Source organism: Myotis nattereri (assembly GCF_964212035.1).
Source record: "Myotis nattereri genome assembly, chromosome: 8".
In the NCBI taxonomy this organism is placed as follows: Eukaryota; Metazoa; Chordata; class Mammalia; order Chiroptera; family Vespertilionidae; genus Myotis; species Myotis nattereri.
In genome coordinates this window covers 42,137,277-42,149,648 of record NC_138083.1, presented here as the reverse complement: position 1 = coordinate 42,149,648, position 12,372 = coordinate 42,137,277, and the positions used below count along the sequence as shown (strand labels likewise).

At 45.0% G+C, this 12,372-nt stretch overlaps 1 protein-coding gene across 3 annotated transcripts in view; it reads right to left on the bottom strand.

The window, feature by feature from the left end:
* Positions 1–12,083, bottom strand: part of NEDD4L (NEDD4 like E3 ubiquitin protein ligase) — a 309,487-nt gene extending 297,404 nt beyond the window's left edge. Inside the window, exon 1 of one of the 3 annotated variants that reach the window (XM_081097853.1) lies at positions 11,743–12,083. In XM_081097853.1, coding sequence (XP_080953979.1) covers positions 11,743–11,790 — 48 coding nt within the window. In that variant the 5' untranslated portion in view covers positions 11,791–12,083. The remainder of the gene's footprint in view (positions 1–11,742) is intronic. The other 2 variants (XM_081097852.1, XM_081097851.1) reach the window with 2 other exon arrangements.
* Between the last annotated feature and the right edge of the window lie 289 nt (positions 12,084–12,372).

Genomic DNA, 12,372 nt, shown 5'->3' with positions numbered 1-12,372 from the left:
GGTTGTCTCCAAATTCATATTCCCTTTGCTGACTGACTTTGTTTTCCTTTCACTATAAGAAAACAAATCTGTACATACAGCAATGTCTCCGTCTATGAGTCCTTCTATTGAGTCACTGTGCCCTGAGAAGGGCTGAGGGCCCCCTCAGGTAGGAGAGGAGAGTTGATACTGCTGCAGCATCCAGATGGGGACCAAGTCAGAGGGGTTGGTGTCTGGAAGTCCCGAGGGCCCTCGTCACGTAATTCCTGTGGGTTCTCTGCTGTGATTCTAGGTGCCCAGCCTGCCTCGTCTGCCACCCAGGCCTGGCTCTCCAGCTTTCCAGGTCCTTCTGTGCTGCGTAAAACGCCTTTGATAAATCCCACTCTACTTCAATTTGGCAAAATCAGCCATAGTTGCTTGCAATCAAGAGTCCTAACCATCACCGATTTTGTACAAAAAGAAGTGCTACAAGTAAAATTGCAATGGCTGAGTTGGAGAAAGGGGTGGGGGTGTAAGGGTCCTGTAAGACCCACAATCCCAGTCTGGGGAAGCTGGTCATTCTGAAAAGGCAGAGCCAAGGGAGCATGGGTTCAAGTGTCCCTGTTGTCTCTTAGACCCACACTGTGTGCCTCTTCATTCCAGGCTATTTTAAAATTGCCTCAAGGCAGCAGCAATGGGGATAAGCAGGGTATGGAGCCTGTGGTTAAGACAGAAATTCCCATTCCCAGAGATTTCATCTAGATAAGATCACTGGCTGTCATTACCCCATGGAATTGACTGGAAGCAAACAAACCCGGATTCTGTTTTGATAGGCACAGTACTGCCAAATACTCGGCTCAGCTAACTCCAGCCTATGGCTGTTTACCCCCAGAAGAACACCTGAAGCCCCAAGCAGGAGCCCAAGAGGCACTCTGCCAGTGCCTGTCCCACCACTTGCAGCTGTAGAGGACAAGGACCAAGGGAGAGCCTCACACTGGACACAAACCAGCAGAGCCGGATGCTGCCAGACTGGCTGACCAATGCAAGGATTCCCGGCTATTCCTGTTGTGCCAGCTACCACACTGAGTTTTCTTTTTTTACCCCCTCTCCATATGGGAAGCTTATTGCAGTATCCTGTTCCTTCTTCACCACTGTAGGTTGGATTTTATTTATTTTTTTTTTTGGGGGGGGGGGGAGGAGAACATAACCATTTAGCCATAAGTCTCCATACCATTTTTAAAAACTCCTTTCAGGTATAAGAGAAGGGACAACATATCACCCAGAGATCCTTGCACTGCTTAGATGAATATTCATTCGGTTGCCCACCTGGGGAATGGAAGCATGTGCTTTCACAAAGAAAGCATTTCTGAAAGTGTATAGATCTGAAAGCAGATGAATTATCCAGAGAGTGGACTGTAGGGTCATCATGGACTTCACCCCAACTCAACGGGTGGACCATTAAAGCAATAAAAGCAATTCTACCTCCTCCTTCTCACTGGCTGGTTAAGGGATGAGCAGATCTAAGCCTCTGTGGGCCAAAGAGACACAAGATTTCCTCCGTGATTGCGGGAATGAGATTTCCTTCATCTTAGGAGAAAGCCACAGGAAGCCATTATCTTTCCTCCGCAAGGAGAATTTTTAAAAGAACATAGCTCTGACTGTCACTGGCACCACCCTCAGACAATGAGGCCCCTGAAAAGGGCCAGACTGTTGCTAGTAAAGAAAGAACTTGATTCCTTGATTATATCAGTGCGCTGGCACATGTCCTTATTATCCAGGTGGGCACTTAAGAGACACGTCATAACTGAACAAAACAGATAAGATTATAGTCTCCATGACAGCTATCAATGATCTACCACAATATATGGGCCACCATAATATACAAATTGATATTGGCCAATTCAAATGCAACAATTCTAAGATCCCAATCAACTGTAAACTAACTTTGGGGGGCTGGGGGAACTAGGGGAGAATGGTATGGGTGTAAGGAACCCACGACCACATTAAACATACATATCAATTGCAAGGTGCATCCTTATTTCAGGCAGTAACAAGACCTCTAACACAAAAAACAAGAAAACAAAAAGAGAAACAGGTCTACGTTTGATCACAGGCCATAATTTTCAGCATACACACAAGAAAATTTCAGAACACTAGTGAAGATTTAAATTACTTTTATGCAACTGTAGAGCAGAGAAGGATGAAAATACAAATCTTAAGTGTCCATAGTGAAGAAAATGAAACATCTATTTTGCAAGCTGCAAGTGAAAAAAAAAAATCTACTTTAGCAGCTACTTTTTCTGAAAAATAGTGCTTTACCTGTCCCTCCACTTCCCACCTTGATGGTGAGCTCCTAAAAGGCAAGAGTGGCCATGCAATGACCTTCACATCCTTGGCCACAGAGCACAAAGCAGGCCCGCTGAGAAACATGCATTCAACTAAACAAACTCTATTAATATTTGTACTCAACAATTGCTCCAATTTTTACCCAAAGCTTGAAATATATGCAATTGGGAGGTTTCTTTCTACCTCACTTTTAAACTTTCATTTTAAGGGGAGTGGGGGAGTTCATGGTAGAAATATAGAAAATGTAAGCAAAAAAGATAATAAAAATACTTGTAATCCCTTTTCTCAAAGAATTTAACTACCAAAAACATCCTGGGATATAGTCCTAGTCATTTTTAACACTTTTAACCACAAAAGGATTCTACTGTTTTATAGAAACAGTGCACCCACTGTTTTGTAACTTACATTTCCCTCTGCATATAATATTACTGACATCTCCATGTTATTAAATATTCTTCAGTATCTCCCCACCCAACCCGCCATCCCCAGGGCTGCACAATACTCTTCACTACCTCACTTCCCCAAAGAGAGAAGGAAGCTCCTACCCCCAGCTTCAAGTGTTCTCTTTCACTAATAACAGTCCCTGAAAATTAACACAGCTATTCCAAAGACAGGCAGCAAGGCCCATACCAATTTCTCAATAATCAGCACACACACACTCAGAACTTAAAATCAACACACACAATTTCATTCCCTTTAGATACAACTTAATTCAAGTGCTACACACACTTATCCTCTGACATTAAGAAGCAGGGAGGAAATGTAGCCAGTTCAAAGTTCAAAAACCAACTTACTAATGGTTTTATGGTTGTGTCCAATTATCACTGACAGTACATGAAGCACAAAGGGAACGGAAAAGGGTAAAGGGAAGCAAATTTATTCTGTTTTGCTTTTTCTATAAACCTTACACTCCTTCCCCTTTCCAAACCAAACTGCCAAAGATGAAGTTAGCCCTATGATGACACCCGACGATAAATCACTTATTGAGAGAGAGAAAGTGAAGACTAGAAAAGGAAAGCACAAGTCAGAGGGATGTAAAATACAGCAGAGGAAATAGTCAATAATACTGTACTATGTATGGGGCCAGGTGGGTCCTAGACTTATGGGGGGGATCACTCTATAAATTATTTACATGTCTAACTTTTATGCTGTTCACCTGAAAGTAATAGGAAATGATACTGAATGTCAACTAAATTAACCATATTTTAAAGAAAAAATTAAAAACAAAATAATAGAAAAGAAAGCACAAGATTTTCAACAGATTCTCATCTTTGGATTCTAAAGGTAGATGAGAGATCAATAAGTATGGGGAACTTTTAACTTAGTGGACACACATACACACTTTTTTTCATTAATACTTAAAACTGAGTGCTTACTAAGTAACGTAATTCTCTACATAGCTGAGGTTTGCTTCCATTTTCTGAAAAAAAAACAGACCAAAGTGATTTCCAGCATAAAAACAAAACAAAACTTACAAGGTAAAGAAAACCCACAAACACCTTCAGTTAAACAGGAAAAATTAGTAGAGTATCTTCACTTTCTACGCTACCTAAGGCCCAAGGCTGTCTTCACTAGAGTCCTCATATTGGTGATATCTAACACAGTTGCCAAAATGTACATAGAAAACTTTACATCATATACATCACTAAAAATAACTCTCACTTTAAAACATTAAAACAGATGTTCAGCTGGGGCCACACAGTGTGGCCTCCCAGTAGGTGTGAATGTGCTGTCCCTCTTCCCAACTGTGGTTCTCTCTCCACTATAGGACCTCAACCTTGTGCTCCCCAAAATGAAAGACCAGCTTCGAAAACTCTTCTAGAGACACATCACAAAATGTGATCCAGAACTGTATCCAAAGAGATCAAGAAGAGCCAGACCTTGGATGCAGCTGAAAATGAGAAATATAATGAAAGCTGTGCTAAAAGCAAGACCAAGACTTGGAGGTGCAGTACAGACCCTTGTCTATGCACCGGTGTCCGCTCCCTCAACTGGAGTTGCCCAATCACACACAGAGGTAAACGGAGTAGTCTCCACCTGGCAGACAGGTGATCCATCAAAACTTCACTTCAGCCTGGCCTAGATGGCTCAATGGTTGAGCACAGACCCATACACCAGGAGGTCGCCAGTTCAATTCCCAGTCAGGGCACATGCCTGAGTTTTGGGCTCAATTCCCAATAGGGGATGTGCAGGGGGCAGCCAATCGATGTTGATGTTTATCTCATCAATGTTGCTATCTCTCTCACCCTGTCCCTTCCTCTCTAAAATCAAGTTTTAAAAAACATATTTAAAAGAAACTTCACTTCAGGTGCCTGGGAAGCCATGGGGGATGGGATACCAACCTAACCAGCAATGGGTCAATTCCTGGACTTGTTCATCTCCTTCATGGGACCACCATCCCTACAAGCTCTTCCAAGGCCCACCTTCACCGGTGGCTCTCACATCACAGCCACAGCATTTCACACACACACACACACACACACACACAAAACCTTCTGAATGGCTCTTTTTTTCTTGGTTAGTAGGAAGTAAAAAAAGAATACTAGTACAAAAATCTCTCAGAGGACACTGGCCTGCCAAGGAGTCACCAAACACTGAGGTTGATGACAGCGAGGAAATCTGATATCCTCACCATTAAACGTGCCAGTTCTGAATCAATACAGGACTCTGCAGTCAGGGACAAAAAGTGGACTAAAGTGTCAATTTAAGCTGGTTACCCCAGACACATTTATGTAATATGGCTTTTGCCACCTAAAGCATTACAGTAATAGTCAGCATTCAGGCCACTTGGGTCCAGAACAAAACATTACAACTATAAGAAGATCCTAGGTATTCATGAAATAAGGTCACTACCCCCACTTCTCTCTGGCTAGAACCTGAGCCATGTTCTGTCTAGCCTGAGGAATCACGAATGCCTCCAGCAATCAAATACCCAAGAGTGGTGATAATTACTACTTCCTTCTCCAAGTCGGTGACAGTAATTATGGAACGGTATGTACAGCAGAACTAGAATCATTTAGAAGTCCCTATACACCTAAGAAGAAAGGAATGGCATAGTTCCAAAGGACTTTCTCTGTGTGTTTGTATGTTGCGGGGGCTTTTTACCCCAAATCCAAATGCCTCTCCCTCTCCCAAATTTTAAGAAGCCCTTGGTAAGGGGAACCTTGAAAAACTTGGAAAACAGATGATTCCTGATGTTACCCACAGTGAGAAATACTACTTTAGGTGGTTTTATTAAATAGATGATTTTTTTTAGTTTGTAGGAAAATATTTTCTAAATCTAGTTTCTTTATCCTCATCTCTAAATTATATTCTCATCTCCATATTCCACCAGCAAGCAACTCCCAAGCCGTAACATCATTAAACAGTAAACAGTACAAACATTGCCACCTATGGTCAGAAAAGGAAATATTTGCTTATATGTGATCTGGAAAAGAAACAAAATAAAAACAGAAAGTAAAATTTGGTCACACTTCTCGCACCCTTCATTAATCCTACCACCCTCATACTAATCAACATAGTTACTTGTATATTATTTTAATCCTCTTTAATCCTGATTGTCAAGAGATCAATATGTAATTTGCTTTATTACCAATTAATAAATCAATAATACAAAAACACTTATTCAACGACCTACCGCATCAAAAAAAACCTTAAAAACTCTTAAATTAGGATCTCCTTTTACTGTTGCTACTTATCTAGGACCCAAAATCCAAAGGCAGCATAAAATCTTTTTAAACAGAACTTTTAACTCAAAATAAAAATTTTAATATGGTCTCAGTCTATCAAAGAGAAATTAGTTTCTTCCACCAGTCACTTACTACCATGTTTTTATGATGTTATTTAAATACCTGAACATTACAGAAAGGTTATTAAGTTAGCAATAAGCATCAAGTTTCTTCTCTCAGTGAATGCAAAAAGCAAGTTAGCAGGAACTCCACAGTATTGCTGTGATGATGTCACATTCGAAAAGCATTTCTTCCTTGAGATTCTGCATTATCTATCTGATTATATATCAAGCATTTAGAGGCTTCCAGAATCCAAAAACAACTTTCTAAGAAGCTTCCTGGTGATGTGGGCACCCGGGGCCTTGATGAGTTTAAATTATGTTCTGCATAGTCAAGAAACTGCAGTCATCTGAGGATTCCCATTTTGCCACTGTCCTCGCCCCTTTAAACAAAATTATGTTTGTTCCTTAATTCAAAGGAACTACTTTTCAGCAACAAAATAATTCAAATAAACATTCTAATAAAACTGAACAGGATATAAATTAAAATGCCAATTTCTAACAATTCCACAGAATCCTTTAATAAAAATCTGCTCAGCCAATGTGGCGCAATGTTTGAGCATCAACCTATGAACCAAGAGGTCACGGTTTGATCCCTGGTCAGGGCACATGCGGGGGGGGGGGGGGGAGGGGGGGGGCATGCAGGAGGCAGCCAATCAATGATTTCTCATCATGATGTATGTTTCTTTCTTCTCTCTCTCTCTCTCTCTCTCTCTCTCTCTCTCTCTCTCTCTCTCTCCCCCCCCTCTCCCTCTCCCTCTCCCTCTCTCCCCCTCCCTGCCTCTTTCCCTCTCTCTTCCTTTCTGAAATCAATAAAAATACATTTTTTTGAAAGAACATAAAAATCTAAAGAGAGTAGAATTTAAAACAATACATATTTGCCAATTTTAAAACCTGCTTTGAAGTGTCACAATAAAACCTAGGCCCTTATAAGGTTTGTTTCTCAGATATAAGTAAGTGATCACGACTTGGATTATAACTAGGTGGAGAGTACACCGACCAGCAGAGCTAGGTCTGACTCAGGCATCTGGAATTGGAATGAATAGGCAAGTCTTACCGCATCAAAAAAAAACCTTAAAAACTAGAAAACTGCCTTTCAGCATGCACCTTTAGATCCAAATGATACCTAAACTGGAATTTCTGAAAGCAATCTTGCAACCATTTTTTGTACAGCTGCAAGGATGGCGTGCAGGGTTTCTCAAGTTATCTGTTGAAAACACACACACGGCCACTTTTTATAAGTTAACGACTCATCCAGGCTCCCTGTTTCTTCTCTGCTGTGCCCAATTAAGAGCACTGCCCTTATTCTAGCCATTTTCTCAGACAGCAAAGCTGAAATCTGACTAGCAGGTGACTGAGAAGTGTTGACTGATTGGGGGTATTGAAACTGAAGGCCCAGGGTTAGCCCACATTTCTAGTTAGAGTAATTCATGAATCCTAAAACATCCTTGTTTTCATATTTTAACATCTCTGAAATAAAGATGCTTCAGAAAATCAACAGTATATCACAGTTTGACAGCAAATTTTTTCAGAATGGTCCATAAGATAATGGTGCACTTTAAAATTGACAGCATCTTAAAGGAAATATGATTATCTATGTCAAAGGTCAACCTTAAATGTTTGTTATAAAGTGTTTGTAATAAGCACATGAGCAAAGAGGACCCCAACACAACAGGGAGCAGTGGACTCGGTGGAAACTACACAGCACCGCTGCCACATCTCACGGGCCACAGTTCAGACCCACTAATTGTTGCCAAGTGAGAACGAAGCCCCAGTGAAGTCAGATTTTTACCATGTTCCATGAAAATTCCCAAGCTTTAAAACACTATGGACACCATACTAAGCCGGGCTCCTGATTAAGTCTGGTCTAGAAGCCTTCAGTTTATAACCCTTGACATTTACCTCTGCCTTATGTTATCCTGACTAATCTAGCCATGATGACCTTTCAAGATACTTGGAAGAGAGGGAGCATGTTAAAAACTAGGGCTGTGGACTCAACAGAACTAGGCTCAAATCCTGGCTCCATGATTTACTTGCTGTGTCCTTATATGCATCACCTAACCTCTTTGAGTCTCCAGTCTTCATCTGTAAATAAGAGCATACCTCACAGGGTTCTTATGAGAATTAAATGAGGTAGCATATGCATAAAGGCTTACTACAGCGCTGGTGCAGAGAAAGCATACCAAACAGTAGCCCGCTATCCTTATTTGTATAAAATGAGGAGAGAGAGTGGCAAAGAACCATCCCAGGTCAGCATGGCCTTCATTTCTATGCCATTTGCCTTGTTCTAACCACCAAAACACTTTTAAATGCCACATCTAATGAGAAAGCTGTCATTCAAACTTTCACCCCCTAGAAAAATCTTTTCAATAAAGGATACCTAAAATGTTGTAATAAAAGATTTCAGAAGATTAACAGTAACGGTCGTGATTCAACTGTGCCAAAATGTGCCTCAGGCTGCCAAACAAATCAATAAAAACAAAAATCCAAACAAAACACCACCAAGGAGCCAAGCCAGATGCAGAAACTAATCCAAACTGTTCTGATTTCAACCCAAATCTGACCCTGGGACCTGAATAAGAAGTATTGTTAACTTGCTAATCTCTCCAACACCAAAAATACTTCATCTGATGGCAATTTCAAATTTGGTTACCTAAAATAATTCGATTTAAATCAGGGTGAATATGAATTCTACCTCACCAGAGGAACGTCAGGCAGAAAGGCACAACAAAAAATAAACAGCTCTCACACAAGCAGAACCCACATTTAATCCCTTTCATTCTACCCGCTGGGCAGACCTAGAAACAATGCCCTCTGTCTTGGCATCCCTTGTTTTCTGGGTTAATGCGATGCCTCCCCAGCAGCAGCACTCAGAGCTAGAATCTTCCTGAGACGGGATGTAACTAAGTGCTCTCCAAATATACAATGCTTTTCATCAACTTCCAATGAAAATATCTGTTAGTATGGATACCTCCTTTGCTAAGAGGTTTACAAGGTGGCTCTTTTCTATAGCAATCAAAGTATCTCCATGTGTGATGTTCTGCAGCACACAGTGTGTGAACTGAAGTGCATCCGTACTTCACACGCCTTAGGAATCAACCCTGCCATTGGTTATCTGGCATTCTACTTTAAGAGCCTGTTAAAATCTCCCACTTGTTTCCTTACATGGGTTAATTCAGGGAGATGAAACAAGCTATGCAAATTCAACAATTCGTTGTTAACATTCTCTGAAGGTATTCCCTGATTTTCCGGAAGAAAAACCGGACAGCCTGACACCTCCCCTAAAAAGCAAACACCACAGGGGGATTGGGGGGGCAATGGGGGGGATAAGGACACATATGTAATACCTTAATCAATAAAGAAAAAAATTTATAATTTAAAAAAAATTTTAAAAAGCAAACACCACAGAAATATGAAATCATCAAAACAGCCCTGCCTTATTTTTCACTGGTAGAAGCTGAAAAAGAAATACAGGTGTGACTTGTCTTTTGTAAAATAATGTGTGAGGAACTAAACAGTACCAGCAACATGGCCATCACTCAATCAATAAAATGTCTTCATCACCCCCTTGTTGTTCCCCATACAGCCCAATACCCCTCCAGCAACATACAGGAGTGAACCCAGTCATATACATTACATGCGCGCGCGCGCGCGCACACACACACAGATCCTCTTTATATTCCATCCTTCACTTTCCCCCTAGACACCAGTTAAGATCCCCAGTCTTTATGAACTCATTCAGACAAAAGTGGCAAGATGCACTCCAGGTAGGTTCAATGTAAACAAAGGCCAAACAACAGTGACATGCATGTGATTCATTTAACCAGTTGCATTTCCCAAAAACACTTGTAATTTTTTTTCAGGGAGCTGTAAAAAATAATCATGTGATTTTTTAAAAGACCTAAGATGCAACTCCACTGTCTCCATCGTCCACAACACCTCAAGCTCTTTGTTTAGGAATGTCTGCATCTCAGCACCTTTCTAAAAGCTCCCTGCCTGCCCTCTGCTGCCCCTAATTAAATGAAGAAGTACAGAATGAAAGAGAAAGCTATTCAAAGGGGAAAGAAGCCAGAGAGAGAAGCCCCTGGGCGAATGAAACAATATTACTTATTACCCATCCCCAGGTACCTGCACACACGCGCACACACACACACACGCACACACACACACACACAGCGGGGAAATTACACGAGCACAGCACGACAAAATAATCAAAATGTAAATCACACATTATTTGCATTGTGATCATTCTTTGATAAAATACCACAGCATGCTTTCCCTTGGACCGTTAAGGGAAAAAAAGTCACACCCCCAAACACGCTCCCCACCCTAAATTACCTATTCCATTACACACTTACATAGCACACATACACACACACCGTACCAGAGTTCAAAAGCTGGTGAGAGAGAAGCCATACGTGGCTATGTGTCAGATAATACCCTCTTCATTAACCCCGCCCCCATCACCAGAGAAAGAGGGGACCTCAGAAAAGAAAGACAGGAGAGGAAGAAAGAGAAATCCTTGAATTTCCAGGCATCAACTTTTCATGAAATGCACAACCAGGATAGGAAATACCTCCCTGCTGAGTAATGCTTCATGGGTTGTACATTCACCTCTCGAAAGGGGCGCCAGACCTGGGCGCCTACCGGCCAAAAGGCAAACCCCTCCTACCTGCTCCATCCAGCCTGCCTGTCAAGCCGCGCCAGCGACAGGCCTCCCACCCCCCTTTTTGGCAGAGCCACACACCAATGAGAGCGGAGCGTGGCTGGGCGAGAGGGGGTTAAGCAGGGATTCGGTGGGATCCTTTCAAAAAGAGGAGTGGGAAACCGCGAGGAGAGGGTGAGGGTAAAAACAAGGCCCTGTACAGTGAAACCGACAGCCTTAGGGGCGTGGCTTATTTAATTTGCTTTATTAATAAAAGAGATCGATGGAGCTTCCGATTCTTCACCGGTCCCGGAGGTGCGAGGTTCTGATCCTTGGGAGGAAAAAAAAAATGGCAGGGCTGCAAGCTTCCTCCAAGTTTCCAGGAGCACCTGCCACCGTCCTAGACCTCCTCCCCCCACCAAAAAGACCCCGAAATCCACACTCCAGGCTTTAGACCCTGCAAGACAGGACACACACACACAGCTCCACGCGTTCACCCACTCCCACCCAGCCGCGCACACACGCAGCAGACCACTTGCTGACACAATGAAAGTTCCAGGGAGGGACAATTCAGGTTCCTCCGGGCCCGGGGTCTCCAGCCCCACCTCCCCCCCAGACGTGACACACGTCATGGACTCCCAGGCTGCAAGGGAGAGAGGCGGAAAGTTGCCCAACAGCCCGGGGAGACGCGGCTGGGAGAGGAGGGGGAACTCGTGGGCAGAGGCGCACGAGCCTCCTCCCACCCAACGGCGGAACGCGCCAGTGAACCCGGCTCCAAGGGCGTCGCGCCGCTTTATTTACAAACAATGAGCTGGGCTGGGGGGAGGGGGCGCCGGCGTCGGGCGGAAGGGCCGAGCAAACCCCCCGGGACCCCACTCCGGGGCGCTCCAGTGTTGGGGGCAGCCCTGCAGACGCGGGCAACGCGCACCCCCGGGGTCCCCATCCCCTGCCGGCGCGGGGCAGGAGTTCCCCGGGGAGTCCCGGGAGCGAAGAGAGAGCCGCTCACCTCGTCTTCGGAAAGTCCGTAGACCGGCTCCCCGAGCCCGGTCGCCATGGAGCCGGCGCCCCGCGCGGGTCGGAGACGCTCCCGGGCGGCTGGGCTGCGGCGCGAGCGGCCGAGTCTGCACTCCTCCTCCGGATCTCGCCGGCCCTGCACGCGCCCCGCCGCAGGTGAGGAAGTCCGAGCGAGAGCCGGGGCTGCGGCCGGCGCCGCTTCCTCCCGGAAGGCTGCGGGTGCGACTGGCGGTCCCAGGAGCGCGGTGCGGCGGCCGGCAGCCCCGGCGCCTGTCCCTGCGCGCGGCGGCGGCGCGGAGCCCGCCGGGCTTTCCTTCCCCGCGGCCCGCGCCTCGCGCCTCCCTCCCGGCTCGCCCGCCCCCTCGCTCGCTCTCTCCCGGCCCCCGCTCTTTCCGCCCCCTCCTCCACCCCCTCCCACCCGACGCCCAGCGGGGACCCCCCTCCTCGCCGGGGCGGGCACTCGCGCCCCCAAGCCAATCACAGGCCGGCTGGGCGGCAGGCCGCGGGCTGCGGGGGCGGCGGAGCTCTGCCCCCACGCCCACCGCACCCCACCCGCCGGCCTCCCAGTCGCTCCGCGGGGCTCACGCGGCGCTCCGGGCCGCGGGGCTGGGGAGGGTCCGAG